The 22413-nt window shown below is 43.8% G+C and overlaps 1 protein-coding gene across 2 annotated transcripts in view; it reads right to left on the bottom strand.

Annotated features, from left to right (window-relative positions):
- The window catches only part of PARD3B (par-3 family cell polarity regulator beta), an 807407-nt gene that overhangs the window by 308896 nt on the left and 476098 nt on the right, over positions 1-22413 (bottom strand). For both annotated transcript variants that reach the window (XM_068245009.1, XM_068245008.1), the window contains 3 exons: positions 12374-12499; positions 7779-8116; positions 1519-1658 (listed from right to left, as the gene is read on the bottom strand). In XM_068245009.1, coding sequence (XP_068101110.1) covers positions 1519-1658; positions 7779-8116; positions 12374-12499 — 604 coding nt within the window. The remainder of the gene's footprint in view (positions 1-1518; positions 1659-7778; positions 8117-12373; positions 12500-22413) is intronic.

Here is a 22413-nt window from a genome sequence, read left to right on the forward strand (position 1 = left end):
TCTACCTCCCAATCTATCATTAAGTTTACCTAACTGAAACATAAATTGACCAAGTAGCTGAGACACAGAGATGACAGAATAACAGCTAGCTATACAAGATGTCCTAAGAACAGTTTGGGATATGTTTTGTGGGGAAAAAATAAATATGCAAAATCTGCACCATCACAATTTAATGTGCTGTAAGCTAGAAATATTTACAACCAGCATGCTCCCCCAAAGAGTCCAAAATACAGCACCACTAAGTCAATTTTATAGTTATAATAATACCAAAAACACACATATATATATATAAACAATAATCATAATTTTAAAAACACTTAAAAGGTCTGTGTATAGTTCTGATATTACATGTACAGATTATCATCAAATCAAGTAGTATATAATAATATTGAACAGTTAACTAGCAGTCAATGTCATATATAATTTATCCTAGGTGGTTGCAAGGTGTACCCCCCGCCTGGATGAAACCTGGATTTCAAGAAAAAAAAAAAGTGCCTGTGTGAAATTTTATTGCAAAACCATGCTGTGCTAAAACATACATTCAAAAGGTACTTGATCCTGAATAGATATTGCTCTAAAGTGCTAATAGTGCAAAATAATTAGTACACTCCATCAAATACATTAAAGGGGTGAAAAAATACTCAACCAAGTGTTTTCCATGTAAATATTCAGATAAACAGAACCACCTATAGTAATCTACCAGGTGATGAAAGAACACAACACAACACAATGATCAGCAAAGAAATAGTGCAAAGCTGCAGCAAAAGTACATAGTGGTGCTTTTTAGCCCAGCATGTAGGAAATAAAGTCAATGGATCCACTGTGCAGCAATGAGTAGGATCACCTGCTGATCAAGTGAACCGATATGCATTGTGACTGCCAAGTTGCTCTTAGCAGACTCCAAAGCCCGGCAAACTATGGATGCTTTGAGCGCCGTTAAAGTGAACCTCCGGACTAAAAATTGACTCAGCAGAACTGAAAAGGCTTGGTGTTTCTTTAACAGCTTCACAGCATCAGAACTTTGTTTTTCTTATAAAAGTCTCATTTTTATCTAAGCTCCACCCATCAAAGAAAAAATCATGATAGGATTTCCTATGTTATTCACGTTGCCTAGCAACTGGGAGAGGTGCTCAGGACACAGGACAGTTGTAACTGTGTCTCGTGCTCCGTCACCTCCTTTCAACCAAAAAGATGGCTGCCATCATGAAATCAAACATTTGCCTGTTCTTTTAAAACAGTGTGGGTAAGAGATTATATTATCTATCTATTTTAATTAACATACCTAATGTAACTTAATGACAGTATGTTTGTTTAGGCTGGAGTTCCTCTTTAAGTATAGAATGGCGACAATAACATGACTGGAAGAGCGCAACTGGAGGTATTGCCGCGGCGAAATGCACACCAGATAGAGCAGTGGATATGCACTGGAATGCGGACAGTAAATATAGCAGCATAAGGCATCTGTGTCTGAAACAGTCATTATGTGGCGATAGGTATTGTAGTCAAAAATTTACTTACCTCCATAATTTGGTCTCCAGACAGCAAACAGCCATCTTTTATGGCTGCTCCTTTTGGAAGAATGTTTTTCACAAAAATAGGACCAGGTCCATGTACTGTGGAGTCTCTGGTGACTACTGTGAATCCAAGTCCATCTGCACCTAGAAAGAAGTTTGCCAGCACAATTATGTAAAAGAAATAGGAGCATTGGCCTACATGTCTTCTACATTCCACAAGTACGGAAAACAAAAATGTAAAGCAGATTTTCTTTTAATCTTTGATTAACACCTTAAAGGAAATATCAGTGAATTTGACCAAAATTAGATCTACTTACCTGGGGCTTTCTCCAGCACCTGTAAGGCTATGTGTCTCTCGCTGAAGCTCCGCTCTCAACCGGTCTCCCCTCCATAGCAGAAGCCGAACCAGCGAGTTTGGTATCTTCTGCGTCTGCGAAAGCACAGAAGTACTGCACCTGAGCACAAATCTCCCGGCGTGGCCACGAGCTTGAGCAGAAGATACCGACCTCAAGTCGGTCACTGCATCACCAGCTGGGAGCAGAGCCGCAGCGAGGGACACATAGCCTACCACGGGCTAGAGAAAGCCCCAGGTAAGTAGATCTCATTTTGATCGATTTCCCTGATATTTCCTTTTATGTTAAGTATTACATTTCAGAATATCTCACTTCTGTGCTCCTGTGATCACTAACTAAGCAAGAGCCTGTGTAAAGTCCAACACACTTTGGGAGCCATGACCAGCTGCTACTGACAGCCCAAGCATTCATCATATATTTGGAGGCTAAGCAGTGCATAGGCCATTGATGTTACTTTTGAGGAACAGTACCTGTGCATGCCTATGAACTTTTTTAAAATTAAATAATGAATGAAAATAAACCGCAACATGCCACTACAAAATCACCATTAACTCACTGTTCTGCAACCAAATTGGCGAAGAAAAATTAAAGGATGGCTGAATCCACCAAAATGTGGCTATGCCTCATGAGCAATACCAGCCCACATGGTCTAAACCACTTGGGACAATCTACAAAACAGCGGTACCAGCCTACCCCCATCTTGCATATTACCCTTGTGAAATGTTAAGGACAAGAGGCTCATCCCAACTTCCTGCTAAGGAAAGTGAGGTTAACTACCTTCAAACATGTAAGGGCAAGCTCTGGGGTGGTTATGGCGGCATCTGAGAGACCTCTTTAATACAATAAAGAATATTCAGATTGATTATATAATTCCAATGGCTAAGTTAAATGCATGGGAGGATTGTAATGGTTCCTGTGGGGGTTGCAGTTTAGACATTGTTCAGCCCCACTGGTCAGACACATAAGTATACACAACCTAACGCTAATAACCATTATGGTGGCAAGTGGTTAGCACTCTTGCCTTGTAGCACTTGGTCCCTAGTTTGAATCCCAGCCATGGCACTATCTGCATGGAGTTTGTATGTCTCCCCATGTCTGTGTGGGTTTCCTCCGGGCACTCCGGTTTCATCCCACGTTAAAGAAAACCCATAGAGATAAGTTAAATGACTTCTCCTATATTGGCCCTAGACTAGGATACATACACTACATGATACCTACATAGACATAGGACTATGGTGGGGATTAGATTGTGAGCCCCTGTGAAGGACAGTTAAGTGAAAAGACAAGACAATATACTCTGTGTGTATATATATGTGTGTATGTATATATGTGTGTGTATGTATATATGTGTGTGTATGTATATGTGTGCGTATGTGTGTGTGTGCGTATGTGTGTGTGTGCGTGTGTGTGCGTGTGTGTGCGTGCGTGCGTGCGTGCATACACACACAGTGGGATGCAAAAGTGTTCGGCCCCCTTGAAGTTTTCCACATTTTGTCATATTACTGCCACAGACATGAATCAATTTTATTGGAGTTCCACGTGACCAACACAAAGTGGTGTACACATGAGCAGTGAAACGAAAATCATACATGATTCCAAACATTTTTTACAAATAAATAACTGCAAAGTGGTGTGTGCATAATTATTCGGCCCCCTTTGATCTAAGTGCAGTCAGTTGCCTATACATTGCCTGATCAGAATCAGAATCAGATTTATTTCGCCAAATACAGCAAGCGCCATATTCGGAATTTTTTGTGGTACACATGGCATAGGCATAGTACATGTTGACAAGAAGCACAACACAGACAATTTACAATTGACAGGAACTGGGACATAGGTTAGTGTTAATCGTGCCGTACAGGAGCAGTCCAATAATAGTAATAATAATAGTAGTAGTAATCATGATGGTGGTGATGGTGGCCCCAGTGCAGACCCTGGGCAGTTGAGAGCTAACAGAGAGACCCTGCTAGGGCATGCCAGTGGGCGAGCCCGGTGGGTGGAGGTTGGCGTTAAGCAGCCGAACCGCTTGAGGGAAGAAGGTGTTCATCCGTCTGGTGGTTTTGCATGGTACAGACCTGTAGCGGCGGCCCAATGGGAGGAGCTTGAAGTAGCGACTGCCTGGGTGGGAGGGGTCACGGGAGATCACAGTGGCCCTCTTCCTCATCCTAGCGGAGTGGAGGAGATCAAGAGGTGGAAGAGGGGACCCGATGATTCTCTCTGCATCAGCTATGACTCTCTGCAACTTGTGTTTGTCGCTGGCCGTTGCGCCCGCGTACCAGACGATGACTGAGGAGCAGAGGATGGATTCTATAGTGGCAGTGTAGAAGCTGGTCAGCAGCTCCCTGGGCATGCCGAATCTCTTCAGTTGGCGCAGGAAGAACAATCTCTGCTGTGATTTCTTCTGTATTATGGAGGTGTTCTGTTCCCACTTCAGGTTGTTAGTGAGAGTTGTGCCGAGGAACCGCACGGATGTCACCCTAGAGACTTCGGTGCCCCCAATGAGGATAGGTAGGAGGGGGGGAGGGTTCCTCCTGAAGTCTACAACTAGTTCAACAGTCTTTGCAGCATTGAGAACTAGGTTATTGTCCCTGCAACAGTTGCAGATTCTCTCAACTTCGCTGCGGTAATCATGCTCTCCGTTGCTGCCAATAAGACCAATGATAGTGGTGTCATCTGCAAATTTGATGACTTTCACAGAGACAGCGGATGATATGCAATTGTTGGTATAGAGGGAGAACAATAGCGGTGACAGTACACAGCCCTGTGGAGCCCCAGTGTTGGTTGTTCTGACGCTGGAGTAGCAGTCGCCGAGCTTCACCTGTTGCGTTCTGTTTGTCAGGAAGCTTTTGATCCATGCTCGAAGGGTGGGATCTACTCCGAGCTGCGCCAGATTGGTGAGCAGGATGTCTGGGCAGATCGTGTTGAACGCCGAGCTAAAGTCCAGAAACAGGATCCTAGCATAGGAGACAGGGTTGTCTAGGTGCTCTGTGATGTATGCCAGGCTTGCATTGATGGCGTCCTCCACGGATCTGTTCGCCCTATAAGCAAATTGGAGCTGGTCGAGGTGAGCGTCCGTGTGCCTCTTCAGGTGGGTGCCTGATGAGTGCTAATGACTAAATAGAGTGCACCTGTGTGTAATCTAATGTCAGTACAAATACAGCTGCTCTGTGAGGGCCTCAAAGGTTGTCTAAGAGAATATTGGGAGCAACAACACCGTGAAGTCCAAAGAACACACCAGACAGGTCAGGGATAAAGTTATTGAGAAATTTAAAGCAGGCTTAGGCTACAAAAATATTTCCAAAGCCTTGAACATCCCACAGAGCACTGTTCAAGCGATCATTCAGAAATGGAAGGAGTATGGCACAGCTGTAAACCTACAGAGACAAGGCCATCCACCTAAACTCACAGGCCGAACAAGGAGAGCGCTGATCAGAAATGCAGTCAAGAGGCTCATGGTGACTCTGGACGAGCTACGGACATCTACAGCTCAGGTGGGAGACTCTGTCCATAGGACAACTATTAGTCATGCACTGTACAAAGTTGGCCTTTATGGAAGAGTGGCAAGAAGAAAGGCATTGTTAACGGAAAGCATAAGAAGTCCTGTTTGCAGTTTGCCACAAGCAGGGCCGGGTCGAGGCATAGGCTGGAGAGGCTCCAGCCTCAGGGCGAAGTTTAGGAGGGGGCGCAGAATTAATTCAGCTGTCATTCCTAATTGTGTTTGAAGCAGAAAGAAATAAGAAAAGAGGATACATGGCAGTGACTGCAAGTCAGATAACTAGAGATTAAGGTGTTGGGGAGGTTATGGGCCCTGTGGCGCCTCTTATTCTAATAGCAATCAGTGTGTGGCGGCTGGGGTGGCAGGGATGGAGGGGTGCTCTTTGTGTCTCAGCCTTGGGTGCTGGAGGACCTTGTCCCAGCTCTGGCCACAAGCCATGTGGGGGACACAGCAACCATGTGGAAGAAGGTGCTCTGGTCAGATGAGACCAAAATGGAACTTTTAGGACAAAATGCAAAACGCTATGTGTGGCAGAAAATTAACACTGCACATCACTCTGAACACACCATCCCCACTGTCAAATATGGTGGTGGCAGCATCATGCTCGGGGGGTGCATCTCTTCAGCAGGGACAGGGAAGCTGGTCAGAGTTGATGGGAAGATGGATGGAACCAAATACAGGGCAAACTTGGAAGAAAACCTCTTGGAGACTGCAAAAGACTTGAGACTGGGGCGGTGGTTCACCTTCCAGCAGGACAATGACCCTAAACATAAAGCCAGGGCAACAATGGAATGGTTTAAAACAAAACATATCTATGTGTTAGAATGGCCCAGTCAAAGTCCAGATCTAAATCCAATCGAGAATCTGTGGCAAGATCTGAAAACTGCAGTTCACAAACGCTGCCCATCTAATCTGACTGAGCTGGAGCTGTTTTGCAAAGAAGAATGGGCAAGGATTTCAGTCTCTAGATGTGCAAAGCTGTTAGAGACATACCCTAAAAGACTGGCAGCTGTAATTGCAGCAAAAGGTGGTTCTACAAAGTATTGACTCAGGGGGCTGAATAATTACGCACACCCCACTTTGCAGTTATTTATTTGTAAAAAATGTTTGGAATAATGTTCGATCCAATTGTCACATGTACACCACTCTGTATTGGTCTTTGTCTTGGTCACGTGGAATTCCAATAAAATTGATGCATGTTTATGGCAGTAATGTGACAAAATGTGGAAAACTTCAAGGGGGCCGAATACTTTTGCAACCCACTGTGTGTGTGCGTGTGTGTGTGTGTGTCCTTAAGTCTCTGTCCCCTGTGCTTCTAGTGCCCCCCCCTCTGTGTCATCTCTGCCCCCCATGCCCCTTTTCCTAATGCAGAGTATGCTCAGCAGAAGCAATTACAAGTCTCACCTATTCCATTGTGGCTCCGGGCCAATCAGCAGCATCCTCTCTCCCTTCATTCCTCCTTCCTCCCAGCGGCTTCACTAGTAGCATCGCGTAATGACGCAGTCAAAAGGAGACCCCACGGCTCCTTCTGATTGCGTCATTACGCGACACTACTAGTGAAGCCGCTGGGAGGAAGGAGGAATGAAGGAGGAGAGGACACCACTGATTGGCCCAGAGCCGCCATGGAATAGGTGAGACTTGTAATAATTGTAATTGTAGTAATTGATTCTACTGCGTATACTCTGCATTAGGAAAGGGGGCAGAAGAGGTAGTCCCCGGGCTGCGTGATGCCATCGCGGCGGGTGTTCGTATCGGCGGGTCGTTCTTAAGTTGGGCATTCGTAACTTGTATATACCTGTATATATGTGTGTATATATGTATATTCACACACACACACTGTAGAGTGCTGCAGAGGAGGTGCTATATAAATACTGAATAATAAAACAAACAAGGGCGTAACTAGAAATCATTGGGCCCCCCCTGCAAATCTTTGGATGGGGCCCCCTCCCCCCAGCATACATGTTGTACAGAAAATGCATACGGAAAAACCGACAGATGAGTGTACTCCCAGACTCCGATTATTACACTCACTCTGTCCATCTCTAATGTAGCAGAACTAGCTCTGTAGACTCCTCCAGCATCACTACAGTGCACAGCACTTGGGGAGGGCTAGAGAGGTTGTGGGCTGGAAGCTGTACACAAAACCCTGCTGCACACTGAATAGGGATGGTCTACAACTCTTTGTGTGCAAAACTTTGTATGATTGCTTATCAGTGGCTGAGCAGATGCAGTCATTAGAACAATTTTGCAGATAATAGAAAGCTTTTTCTCTGTGCCCTTAGCTGTCAGTGTCTCAGGACAGGCAAAAGAAACTTCTCCCCTACGGGCCCCCCTGCGGCTGCATCCCTTACATGGTATATTGTTAAGCCCCTGAATACAAAATAATAACAATGAAAAACAGACATATTTAGTTACCTTTTTTTAGATCAATCTTCATTTTCTTGCCACTTTTCTTATCCCCAAAATTTAGAGGTGAATAAAAGGCTGAAGGTAATGAACTTGCTAAGCCTGGGCCTGCAGAGGATTGTAAAGACATGGCGGAATCCAAGCCATTAGTGTGGTCATTGCTCTTCCCACTTAGCTTCCTTTGAGTTGGTGGAGGAGGGGGTTTTATATTTGGAACTTCATCATCATCTTCATCATCCAAAAATGAAGATATTGCAGCCTTCTCATACAACTCACGGTTACGAGATGGCACTACTTCCACTAGTACACTAGGGTGTTGCATAGCTTGTCGGAAGATATCCTGTGCCCTAAAGCAAAAAAAGAAAAAAAATATAAAATGCTAAGTATTGGTCATGTAAAGAAAACATATGAATGGTTTTAAAGAGGTTACTTAATGAACCATGTTTTTATTACCACTTCTTCACCCGGTTTCTTAAAATTAGTAAAATTAGAGTAGTGAAAAAATGAATGACGAAATGAGCAATTATTAAACATTTTAATTCTACTTGTAAAACCGTATGTGACATTATTCTATCTGGAGGCACATTGTCAAAACAATGCATTAGGCCCATCTTATGCAAGCTTCCTCAGAGTGCATCATTGGAGGCATTTCATGTTGCTGCCCTATTCTCATTGTCCTATTAACCCATAGGTTACCAATCCCAATTGAGAGGATACAGTTATGCATCATTTCACATTTCAAAATCTATGTTGCCTGGAGTATTTCACGGTTACTTATAAACACTGTCACTCATTGTTCATAACTTATAACATCAAGAGAAAGCATACAGTTCCTCTAACTGTATGTAAGTAGAGGGAGAGGACTACCTTTTTTTTATCCATGGGATGTTTCTCAGGCATCGATGCATCTTTATTTTATCCTCTTTTTTTCAAGCCTTTTAGGTTTCAGTTATTCTTCCAAGGTCCTTTTCCTTATATCTTACTTTCAACCCTTCTACTTTACAGTACACCTGAAAGTTCTATGATCTTTACTTTTACCAAAGACAGGGAGGGACAGAACAAAGGGTCACACCTGACCACTGAAAGTCACTCACAGACCACCATGGGACCCAAACCCCTCCCCGTACCCTCCCCCCCCCCCAAAAAAAAATAAATAAAGGAAAGGTTTTCAATCAAGTGGCGCATAAAGATGGGGTCTAGGAGAAGACCACTATTTCTGACAGCCTATAGATAAAAGATAACAACTATGTTAATTTCATGTTTATAACACTGGCAAATGTATAAGGGATCTTTAGAAGAACCTTCACATTAGATGGGGTGGGATCGCTTATCTTCTCACTCTATTTTCAGTGCGATCAGCACCATAAACTTTTATTCTTCATTGGGCTAGGTACACACTAGGCACGGTTGCAGGACAGAGCCTGCGGTCCATGTACCTAGCAGTCCGTGGATTTAGCCAAACCTGAACACAAACAGATCCATGCTGCTTTTCGCAGCATGATCCATTTGCACTTTGGATGGAGGGGGTAGCAGGCAGGACAGGGGTGGCAGCGGGTCTCCCGTCCCTGCTACCCCCTCCAACTAGTCTCCCTAAACGTTTTTCAAATGTAGAAGAGCGGCGAGTGGGGAGCTTACCTCCTCCTCCTCGTACTTCCTCCGCCGCATCACTGCCTGCAATGCCGCCCTGTATACTTTGGAGGGCGGCATTGCAGGCAGTGACACAGCGAGTGGAGAAAGTACAAGGAGGAGGTAAGCTCCCCTCTCTTTTACATTGGAACAACTTTTGAGGAAACTAGCTGGAGGGGGTAGCGGGGACGGGGGACCCAGGTGAGGGAGGGGGGGCGTCCCCCCTCCCCACTGACCGCTGCCACCCCCATCCTGCCTGCTATCACTCTCCAGCATGGCGGCCCCCTCTCTCCCTTATAGGCTGGGACAGAGAAACGGATCATTTTCTGTGTCCAAAACAGCCCGTGTAGAGGGGGATCCAATATCCTATTGCCTGCCACTAACCCTGCGTGTATCTGGATCCATATGCCTTCTGTAGAAATGCTGCAAATCCGTACCCTCCGCAATGGATTTGAAACCGTGTCCCTGCAAACGCATATGGATCAGTTTTTTGTTTGGGTGAAGGTGGCTACTATTTTTAACATTGCTATCCTTGTCTGGGTTTGATCCGGTTTACAAAAATTGAGACAGGGATACGGTTCCGGACGTAGTGTGAACTAGCCCTTACTGGAAACTACAGTAGGTCAGGATTTGTCCAAAGAGCTCTGTTGTGTGCGGTGGGTGAACTGCTGGAAGCACAATGAGGTGCTCATGCTTGCCACACAGCCTTAGCAGTTAAGGCACCTGTTTTTTTTTCACTGACCTGAGGAAGCGAGCAAGCACCTACGAAACATGTAGTCATTTTCATTTGCTCTAATAAAAAGACCTTTTTTTCAATAAATGGGTTCAAGTTGCTGTCTGCATCCCATTATTGAACTGTGTTCATGCAATCACAAGGAAGATTCTGTTCTACCTCTGTGGCAAAACCTTGAACAGTGAGTTCTGCCTGGAACTGTCACTGCTTGGTGAAGCTGAATTAGTATTTTCCTTCAGCTCAGTTGAAGCTTGTTGCATAGCAGCTGTTACTAGTATCCGGTAGAGTCATATCACTCCTGGTTGGTGTGGAGTGCCTAGAGCGAATGGTTGCATGCGTGCAGGTGTGGCCCAGCCAGCTGTGTGTTTTGTGTACCATCTTGGGGATTGTGATTATATGATTTTAATAGACACCATTTTGGTCTTACAGTGTTAGTCATTTTTGAATAGCAAAGGTTAGGGTTTTGCCTAAGGACTCCATATTGAATAGGTACTGTCCTTAGCCAGGATTCAAGCCCTGGTCTCCCACATCAACCAGTAAACTATCCAGCTACTTATAAGATTAAAAGCTTATTAGCCTATATTTTATGCATTGGGCACCTCCACCCCTGTTTTACTTGCTGAAAGCAGGTTTTAGAGTAATCTTTAAAGTGAGATTAACACTTAAGGTTCATACACACTTGATATTTGGCAGACCATTTCGTTGGCACATTTAGAGTAAGCCCTCTACAAGTATGGTGTTCATCTCCAGTTGTGTTCTCTTTTATAGAGAAAAAAGAGGGGAGGACAACTGGGAGTAAAGCTGCCCCTGATTGTGAAGGTAATTACCCAATTGCTGGCAAGTTCATTTGATATTCTCAGAGCTCAAATTGCTGTTGAAAGTAACAAACACCATGTTTGAGGCAGTCTGATAATACAGGAAGGATCTCCCTGTTACTTAAAATGGATGTCTGCTGTCTGATCTTGACACTGCTTACATTGTGTTTTTGTGGGTGATCCCACACAATGCATAGTTGAGATAACTGACAAATTGTAGCAATCACAGTATCTCTATAAGCAGGAGATTAAATCTTTGTTTTTGTTCAAAATCAAAATCATTTATATTAATAAACATTTTATTTATGTGGTTTTACCCACTTGTATAAATGTATTTATATTTCCGATTTGTTGTAGGCCCCTGTGGTGGGAATTAGAATATACATTTTACTATTTTACCTCTCTTCCATAGGTTTAAAGAAATACAAATCTAGCTGGAAAATGTTATTAACACCCATGCTAGTAAAAGGGGCAATTTGTAATACCCGCTCTTAAAGTGAACCCGAGGTGGGCAGATGGGACACAGAGGCATGTTCTCTGCCTTATAACATGCCTCTGTGTTCACATCACCGCTCTCTGCCCCCCCCCCCCCCACCACCACGCTATCGCCCCCCGAGATTAGCGACAAAATGTGTTGCTCTCTTGGAGGTAAACATGGAGAGATAGATTATCTTTTAACCACTTGAGTACCAGTACCCTCTGCCCCCTTAAGGACCAGAGGGTGCTGGTACAGTAAACCGCCGCTTCCCGACGAATTGCCGCTAAAATCCACCACTCCCGCCGGTCTCATCGCTCTGTCCCTGCCGCAGGCTGCTCTCTCTGCCGTCGTTACGACGGCAGAGTGCTGTGCGCCGGTCAGGAGCCGCTTTCATTGGCTCCTGACCCTGTCACTCTATGTAAGCCAATGGGAACGGCTTACATGAATGACAAGGCCAGGAGCCAATGAAAACTGCTCCTGTCCCTCTCACAGTGCTCTGCCGTCATAGAGGCGGCAGGGCAGCTAAATGTGGCAGAGACAGAGCAGACGGCGTGGCGGGGACACACGGTGAATGGGACGTAGAGTTTACGTCCGGTCAGAATCGCAGCGCCCCCTGCCCGCCGTAGTTTTAAACTACGCCGGTCCGCAGGTAGTTAAAAACGCCCGCCAGGGGCATTCCTGCAGGGTTTCCAGAGCTGCCAGTGGGCCCCCTGCTACTCCCCTGCCTCCCTGCATGCTATGAGAGACACATAGTCTCTCAGTGTAGCGTCGTGATCCAGAGGTCACCAAAGTGAAAGTGGGCCATTGCGGCCCACGGGAGCGGCTGTTTTTGAGGCTACCTGATCTGTTCAGCCCCCCAGACCAGGTAGCCTACTATTGGTTTAATTTTTTTTGAGCCCACCTCGTGCTCTCTTTCAGTCCCCAACATCATCATGCACTGTACAACACTTACTGTGTAAAAGATCTATCAGCAAGTTCCAATGAGTTAATTCTCACAATACATTCATTTTCTTGAAACAGGCCATCTCGTTTCGTCCTGCTGTGCTCTTCAATACCACGAATGTAGAGTCCCAGGGCACTAAACATAAAAGTAAGAGTGTTATGTCAGTTTCTGACTGCATGAAATATGTGTGTAAATTAACATGTACAGTAGATAAGGGGTTTTAAACTATAAATGACAAAAGTTAGGCGATGCTTATTAGCTGAAATATTGATAAAATAGATGAATATATAATTGATCAAACCCCATATAAATGAATTTAGCTTATGTCTTTATGTGCAGTGTAATAATAATATACAACAGGGAATAATATGTACAAGATATATTTTGATTCATGGCTGATGTAGCTGGATCAAAATTGTATTTAGATGTACATTAATCACTGTAACATTATTGTTAAGCTTCTTTGGCACTGTACAGAGTACAGTATAGACAACAGTTGTTACCATAAATAAAGTACATACATGGTAATCACATTACAGTTAGTACATCCAGAAATGCCAGGACAGAATACACAAATAGTTAAAGGAACACTATCAATACCCAAGTGTTCTAAAATGACAATGTACAAATAATGTCTAAGCAGCCGTGTAAACATTTTCTACTTTTCATGTTAAATATCAGAAGCAAAAGCTTTAAATTATTGAGTGTAGGATTTAGCTTTATTTGGAACACATCAATTGCAGAAGGTGTCTCTGCTTCAATGCACATCCAGTGTTGCATATCAGACTACAGAGTATTTGTATCTGAAAGCAAAAAAAGTATGAAAAGCTGTGATGTCATAGATAATTTCAAATGTTTATAAGAAGTTGCATTTCCTCTGCTCTTCAGACACTTCAGACAGAGACACAGGGCACAGCAGCTGCAGCTTCTGAGAGCTTTCTCTTTCTCTCTCTCTCTCTCTCACACACACACACACACACACACACACACACACACACACACACACACACACACACACACACACACACACACACACACACACACACACACACACACACACACACACACACACACACACACAGTGTGAGGAGAATTCCCCCATCCCCTCATGGCTCAGTCTGCCGTCAGTTTTGGCGTCAGTAAAGTGTTAAAGTATTTGGATAACCGTAAACAAAGAGGTTGCCAGTGAAATGTATACACCAGTACTTAGCAGCACTTCCCAAACAATTCCTATCTCAATTGAATTGATAGTGTTCCTTTAAAAGAGACTCCGAGCTCTGGATAAAAACAAAATTGGTACTCACCTGGGGCTTTCTGCAGCCCACTGTAGGTCGGGAGGTCCCGCGGCATCCATCCGGCTCTTCTCCCTGGGCCTGTCCAGAAATGGCTGCCAGGCGGCTCCCGGCGACACTGGGCCCGAGTGTCGGGCTCCTTCTTCCTCATACGTCACGTCTGACGTCAGCACCCCGGCCACCTCGTGTCAACACGGTGGCCGGCGGGACAGTACGGCGCATGTGCGATTAAACCGCGCATGCGGGGAGAAGAGCCGGATGGACGCCGTGGGACCTCCCGACCTACGGTGGGCTGCCGAAAGCCCCAGGTGAGTACCAATTTTGTTTTTATTTAGAGCTTGGAGTCCCTTTAACTACTTTGCATTCCAGGAAGTAGATTCTACATCCTAATTAGTGCTGCTGTAGAAGTTTCAGGACATAGAATCTACATCCTGCATTAAAAACTGCCACCCACCGCATGTGCATGCGCACGTGTGGGACCAAAAGCACCACCATAGGCACCAATTATAAAAGCCTCTAATAGCGGCAAAGGAAGGAAATTTGGGCAAACGAAATGTACCTTCTTTACCACAAATCATGCCTTTTTTTAATGGCCACAATATGCGGCAATCTTGGTAAATTTTCGATTAGTGGTAGTGTTTCTGAAATATCAGCACTGGGGCTTGCAGAAATGCAAATAGTGGCATTGCATTTACCCAATGCAATGCTGCTATTCTGCAATGCAGTTATTTCCATTTCTGCAAGCATTTTCACAATGCAATGCCACTATTTGCTTTTCTGCAAGCATTTCCACAATGCAATGCTGCTATTCTGCAATGTAATGCCCTGGTGCCCGAGATTATTTCAAATCACTACAGCTAATCGGGTCCCTCTAGGCACCAAAATTTACCCTGATTGCTGCACATTGCGGCTTTGCGGTACAGGGGGTAGGAAAGCTTTAGGGGGGGGGGGGTGTTAGGCGCTACCAGTGGGATTAGGGTAAGGCACCACCAAGGGGGTCTTCAGGTTAGGCATCAGTAGATAGTAGGATTAGGTTTAGCCATAGTAAAATATTGGTAAATATTACCGATATTTTACAATCTGAATTCAGTAGTAGAATATTGCTAATTTTATCAAGATTCTACTAGCAGCAAATCCCAATACCCTTTAGTTCAGTGGCTTTTTTACATGTATGCCTGTTTACCTACTAGCCTTTTTTTTCTAAAGGCATCTGTCGAGAGGTTGGATGTATCAAGCAGCACATAGACAGACAGTTTGTGACAGCTAATGTATTTGATGCATGAACAATAAAAAAGTGCAAAGATGTGAGTGGCTCCTACAAGAATCAATTTGTCATGGCAAATAGACTGGGTAAGAGCATCTTTAAAACAGCAGTACTTATGAGGTGAGTGGCTGGATAGTGCAATGGTTAAGGGCTCTGCCTCTGACATGGGAGATCAGGGTTCGAATCTCAGCTCTGCCTGTTCAGTAAGCCAGCACCTATTCAGTAGGTGACTTTAGGCAAGTCTCCATAACACTGCTACTGCCTATAGAGCGCATCCTAGTGGCTGTAGCTCTGGAGCTTTGAGTCCGCCAGGAGAAAAGCGCTATATAAGTGTTTGTCTTTATGTCATTGTAAGAAGTGGTAAGCATTTTCCAAAAGTGGTTTAAGGAAAACCATCTGGTGAACTGGCAACATGGTCTTTGGTGTCCAAGACTCACTAATACTCAGGGAAAGATAAAGCTACCAAGGCAATGCAATTCCACAGAAGAGCTATTAAGCTATTTTATCACAAAATGCTGAAGAAACAGGATGCTGGCCATGAGAGCAAGGTGTCAGAAAAAACAGTGAATCACAGCTTGTTGTGTATGGAACTACTTATCCACCAACCAGTCAGAGTAGCTATACTGACCCTGTCCATCATCAAAATGCCAACAATAGACACAAGAAACTGAGCAGCTGTCTTGGCAGCACCTGCGAGACCTACACAACATAAGTCGAGTTAGTCAAGTGGCTTTGTTCTTCTGGCTGATCAGGGTATAGTCTCTTATGGGAATAGAACAAGTTCACATCCATTTTCTAAAAAATCATATTAAGTTAAATTAAGAACGCACTGCCTGTGCAGGTAGCTTCCAGCATTATAATTTCATGTCACTTCAGGTTATTTTTCCAAAAAACATGCTGACTAACTGTCACTGGCAGACAATGCAGGCAGCCCACAACATTTATTTCAGCAGCTTAAGTATATGTATGGATCAGTGGGTTGGAGAGACAATATTAAGTCATTTACACATGACATCCTCTCTCTTTGACATGAAAAACTTCAAGCTATGCCTCACATTGTAAAAATGTTTATCTCTGGATCCTAACTGTGAAAGGTTAATTACCAGTGGGGAAAAAAGCATAGGTTGAAGTATGAATTCCAAGGCTAGTGAAAATGTTTTGACTTCAATGTGTCTATTGAGGCACTTACTGTAAGGAATGGAAAAAGAAAATAAGCCATCAGAGGTTATAAATGCATAATGTGGCATGCTGTCTACGCAGATGATTAGATTACTTGAAAACAATTTGGTGTTTCATGAATTAGGAATAAAATATCTACGACTAAAATTTAATATTTTCATTGAAAGGCCGAGTAAAAACATGAAAGGGTGCATTACGTAATTTGGTATTATACATATTCAGAGATGTCCAGTCTGATAGGTCTACATTTGCAGAGCGTTCCTGTCAGAATCCGCTCTGCTGGCATTGATTCCCTGGACTGTTTTGTTTCCTATGCAGGTTGCATAGTTCAGTCCAGGGAAAAGAGGCCTTTTTGTCAGTTTGCAAGGCTGACTGATTTTCATCTACTTATCTTGCAATCTGTTTGTCTGCTTCCTTTGAAGGTTTCCAGTATAAATGTCACTTCCTCCCAGAATTCCTTGTTCGTCATAGGTTTTGTTTGGTAAAGACTGACTTAAGAGCCTCAGCCTCTTTGTACCTTATTGCGAATGTTCTAGTGTAGTTAATTCTTGGGGAGTGCATTTTGCACTCCTCCTAGTGCAGTCAGGTTGTATATTATTTGTACTGCCTAAGTCTTGTTTTGTCTTGTCCTGTTTTTGCGATTGTACTATCTCCTGTGGTGGCAGATAGTAAATCGTCCTGTCCTGTTCCTAGATCGCATTCACCCTAGCGTTAGAGGCGGTGAATCTCCCTTGTCTGGATCTTGGAGTATAACCTTAGCTGCGGTTGCTACTGTTTACTCCTTCAGTCTGTCTTGTCTGGAACGAACGCTTGCTGTTGTCTGGTGTAAGACAACCAATTAGCAATCGTTCCCATTATCGGTTTGTCCTTGTTCTCCATTTTAGTCAAGGTTGGTAAGTTTTGTTACTGTTGCGCTTAACGTGCGGTGACCATACTATGAACGCGCTTGTCACTGTTGCGCATAACGTGTGGTGACCGCGTTTAGCCAGTTCATTTGTTATTTTCCTTGGCGTTCAGATTGTATTTATTTGCTGTGTCTTCCTTACTCAATTCATGCTCTGTCTTTGCTCAGTCTTGTGTTGCTGATAGCAATCACCTCTCTTGCGATTAGCTTTCTCACTCTGGTCTGTTCTGATGTGATATGTCTACTGTCGCTGCGTGGTGACTAGATTGGTAAACATTCACATAGTCTGTCTCTGTTCTTGCTTTCTTCTGAGTTGCTACTTTGTTGCCCAGTCTTGCTTAATTGTGCAATTTCAATCTGGCATCTGTGGCTGTACAGAGGACTTATTCCTCTGTACTCCACAGCTCCGTCTGCTGGTTGGAATTCTCCTCTACAAATACATACTGGGTGCTCTGCCTCTGTGATTGTGGCGATTTCCTTCTGCTTCAGCGCACATGGTGTGCGCTGACTGGAAATCGCCCCCAGATCATTACAGTTCCTTTTGGCACACCATGAAACAAACAAAAAACATTCTCAATAACTCCATAACTGGACTGGGTGTCTCTGCTTCAACTGAGTTCCCACAAAAGAGAATAATGGACAATCATATCTTGCACTGTTTAAATAATAATAACTTTAAAAAAAAGCTGCATGTAAGTGGAAATGAATTGCTTAGTGTGAAAAAGCATTATGGGACAACTAGTCGTAGGTATGTTGCCAAATTTTCCTGTAGTGTAATATCTACGGAGGCTCTGGGTTTTCACCACTGCTGCAGAGGATTGGGTGGAAATTAACCACTGCAGCATTTTGTTTTTTTTCACCTTATGCATCCAAGCAATTTTAACCTCCCATTCATTCGCCAATAACTTTATCACTACTTATCACAACAAATTGATCTATAGCTTGTTTTTTTCCGCCACCACTTAGGCTTTCTTTGGGGTGGTAAATTTTGCTAAGAATATATTTTTTTTCTAAATGCATTTTAACAGGAATATTAAGAAAAAAATTCATTATTTCTCAGTTTTTGGCCATTATAGCTTTAAAATGATACATGCTACCACAGTTAAAATCCACATATTGTATTTGCCAATTTGTCCTGGTTATTACACCATTGAAATGATGTCCCTATCACAATGTATGGCGCCAATATTTTATTTGGAAATAATGGTGCATTTTTTAAAGTTTTGCATCCATCACTATTTACAAGCTTATAATAATAAAAAAAGAAAAAAAAAAATAGTAATATACCCTCTTGACATGCATATTAAAAAAGTTCAGACCCTTAGGTGACTATTTACGTTTTCTTTTTTCCATTGTAATTTTTTTAATTACATTTGTCACAAGATAGCCACAGATATTTTTTTTTTTATTTGGCCCTGCAAGCGTAACAAATACGCTTACAGGAAGTACAGAGGATGCAACAATTAGAAAGATCGCTGCTTCTCATAGAAGCTGTTGGTCTTTCCAACGGGGACTACGATCTGGGAACTGTGTTCCCATTCGTTGATCTCTGAACTAACGGGCAGCGGCACGGGAGTGTGCGGACATGATCGCAATCGTCCGCAGGAGTGCGCAGCAGCATGGCCGCAGCCTTCTGGTCATAGCAGCTACGTCTGAAAGACTTAAGGGTGATCACATTGCATTATGACCCACAGTGGTCCAAATGTGCTATAGTAGAACAATTGGTAAATTTAGACTTGACCTTCTCAGGAAATGTTTGGTCTTTGTAGCCTCCAGGTATTAAAGTGGACCCAAATTAAAAATACAAGATTTCAGAAATCTATTTTCTAAATTATAATAGCAGCTTTTTTCAGCTGCATGATGAGAAATATAAAATATTTTACATTTAATGGAGGAACCCCTCCCTTCCTTTCATATTGCCGGGACAGAAACCGGCAAACTGGTAAAATAGCAGGTGTCTGGCTAAGGAGGAATTGCTAATGGCTGCCACCTGTATAACCCTAGTAATGAAAAGAGAAAGGTGAAAAGCATGCACTGAAATGCTCATAGGCTTGAAGGAGTGTTTGTTTATCTTTGTATGTGTCAGAGTGGTGCAAATAAATATTTTGAATAAAAAAAAAATGTTTGGTTTGGGTCCGCTTTAATTATTTATTAGCTTGCATCCTATTCAAAGTCATTTTGTCACATCAAAATTTGTATTTTTGCTTGACTTGATATTATTGTGAAAATTTAATATATTCTTTCAAGGTACAGCAGAACCACTTGATAGCAAACTCCAAGGAATCAGGAAAAGTAATTTACTATATCAAAAGTTATATATAGATGTATATCATACATTGTGTACATACACAGATGCATTTGCTGGGACCGGAGGACTGAGTTTACCATATTCAGAGGTTTACTATATCAGAGTGTCAGAAAATCTCATATTAACCCTCCTGGCGGTTTGCAAAAAAATCGCCAGGGGGCAGCAAATCTTTTTTTTTAAATTTTTTTTTTTTTTTTTCATGTAGCGAGACAAAGTCTCGCTACATGATAGCCGCTGCTCAGCGGCATCCCCCCAGCCCCTCCGATCGCCGCCGGCGATCGGAGATCCGGAGATCCCGTTCAAAGAACGGGATCTCCTGGAGGGCTTCCCCCGTCGCCATGGCGACGGGCGGGATGACGTCACCGACGTCATCGACGTCGTGACGTCAGAGGGGACTCCGATCTGCCCCATAGCGCTGCCTGGCACTGATTGGCCAGGCAGCGCACGGGGTCTGGGGGGGGGGGGCGGCCGCGGCGAGAGGAATTGCGGCGGATCGGCGGGTAGCGGCGGCGATCGGGCACTGCACGCAGCTAGCAAAGTGCTAGCTGCGTGCAGCAAAAAAAAAATTATGCAAATCGGCCCAGCGGGGCCTGAGCGGTGCCTTCCGGCGGCATAGCCCGAACTCAGTTCGGGCTTACCGCCAGGAAGGTTAATGCAGAGAAATTATGATCTCCATCTTGCTTTGGGTTGATTATATACGTTTTAAAATGTTCTGCAAATTATTTGAGTGAATTATTAAAATTTTATGATTATAAACAGAGTTATTCTTTAACTTCCCTGGCAGTACGCAGATGTGGTGGCTGCGTCCACGAGAGGGAATTTTTTTAAACGTGTTTTTTTTATGTTAGCTAGCACTAGGCTAGCTAACTGTGGCCCCCAAGTCCGCCGGCACCGTTCTGACCCCCCCCCCCCCCGATCACTGCCGGCAATACTCACCCGTCCGAGATCCCGTGAGAGCCGCAGCTTCCCAATTGGCTTCACTCGTCGCTATGGCAACGATCGGACATGACGTCATGTGCTGTTCCAATCCTCTCCATAGCAAAGCCGGGTGTTGATTGGGAGGCTGCACCATCGCGGGATCCCTGGGGGGTACGTATACCAGCGGCAATCAGGGTGATCAGAGGGGACCGGAGGGACTTGGGCCACATGGCTAGCTAGCCAAGTGCTAGCTCAACCAAATAAAACCATTTTTATTTTAAAAAAATCCTCCCAGGGCCATGTGATCCCCTGTGGCGGCTAGCCCGACACTGTGTCGGTCTTACCGCCAGGGAGGTTAATCAGGGTTAGATTGTTGGTTAGAGTAACCCTAAAGCCCGTAAATAGAATCATAATCGAATCGCACAAAGAATTGTATCGTGTAGATGGGGCTTAAGTGTCATTTTTTGCAGTAAGCTGTCTGTTCCCTATACAAAGTTATGTTTATATTAAGATAGCGCTGTAGAAATGTTCTGACTTTACTCAGTTCTGGCTGCAATGCCGGCTTAGCAAGGCTTTATCATCAGAGACATGCACCCCAGAAGCTAAGCCTGCGATACACTGATATATTAATCATGTATAATGATTATGTATAGTGATCATAGAGTTATTAATGATCAATAATAGACCCATTGTTAAAATAGACCAATTGAAAATGGGCGCCACTAACGCGTCGCACATGCGCATCTACGGACGCATCTCTTTACGCATGTGCAGAGCATCTTCCGCGTGTGCACCCGTACGTAATTACGCATAACGGGCATACACGCATAGTTACGTACAGCCAGTGCTAAAATACCGCGAGAAAACTCTTGCGTGCGCGTAGCCAGACGCTGGCATGATCTCGGGCGGTGAGTATGACATTGTCCCCCCCAACAGCGCCTCCGGATGCCTACTGGAGCTGGTTTGTCAGGAAAATTGCAATGAAACAGTCTAAAAAGTCGGGATGCATGAACAAACAGAGAGTTTCCAGGAATTATTCTCTACCCCAAAACCTTTCCATGTAATTAAGTACTGGAGTGATCTTGCTCTACGTCGACTATCTAGAATTTTCTCCACGTCATATTCTTCAGACCCTTCAATAAGAACAGGTGGAGGAGGAGGTATGGACCTTGAAGAAAACTGACTAGGAACAAACCTCTTAAAATTTGACACATGGAAAACAGGATGTACTTTGAGAGAACTGGGTAACGTTAACTTGTAAGCCACGGAATTAACTAATTTCTCTATTGGAAAATGGCCAATTAATCTTGGACCAAGCTTCTTGGAAGGGCAACGGAGTCTGAGATTCTGAGTAGAAAGCCACACTAGGTCACCAGGCATAAAATTAGGGCTGTCCCAACAGTGACGATCAGAAAACTCCTTCCCCTTAGCCTGCGCCTTATTTAACAGTTCTTGCAATTTCTTGAAGTTATCCTATAGAAAGGTGACTCTCTCTTTTACCGTAGGCATGGATGACTCCACATCAACACTAGGTAAAAAAGGTATGATGGTAGTCATAATTTGCTAAAAATGGAGATTGATTAGTAACTGAATGAATTGTATTGTTGTAGGCAAACTCAGCAGTTGCTAATAGAGAAGACCAATCATCCTGAAATGCAGAGGAAAAACAACGTAGGTATTGCTCGAGTGTCTGATTGGTTCTTTCCGTCTGTCCATTAGATTGTGGATGGTAACCGGAAGACAGGGAAACTGTGATTCCTAACTTTGTACAAAGCTCTTTCCAGAATTTGGAGGTAAACTGTACTCCTCTGTCGGACACAATCTCTGAAGGTAAACCATGAAGTTTAACTACTTCTTTAGTAACGGCAGCTGATGGCACATCCTTCAGCGGAATGAAATGTGCCATCTTGGTGAAGCGATCCACCACCACTAAGATAGTGGAGAAACTGTCAGAAGGAGGTAATTCTACAATGAAGTGTAGAGTGAGCCAGACCTATCTGCATATGTTCAGGAACATCAAGAGCAGGATTAGCAGAACTAGGAGCTGGAGATCTGGGTGGAATTGGGAAAGATGGGGTCTAATTAACCCGCGAGGAACCAGTCCTCTCTTGTCGTCTTTCTCGTAGACGGCGATCTATCTGTATAGATTAGAGAGATGAATCAATTCTTCCAGAGTATCATGGA

This window comes from Hyperolius riggenbachi, chromosome 7 (assembly GCF_040937935.1).
Source record: "Hyperolius riggenbachi isolate aHypRig1 chromosome 7, aHypRig1.pri, whole genome shotgun sequence".
Taxonomy (NCBI): Eukaryota; Metazoa; Chordata; class Amphibia; order Anura; family Hyperoliidae; genus Hyperolius; species Hyperolius riggenbachi.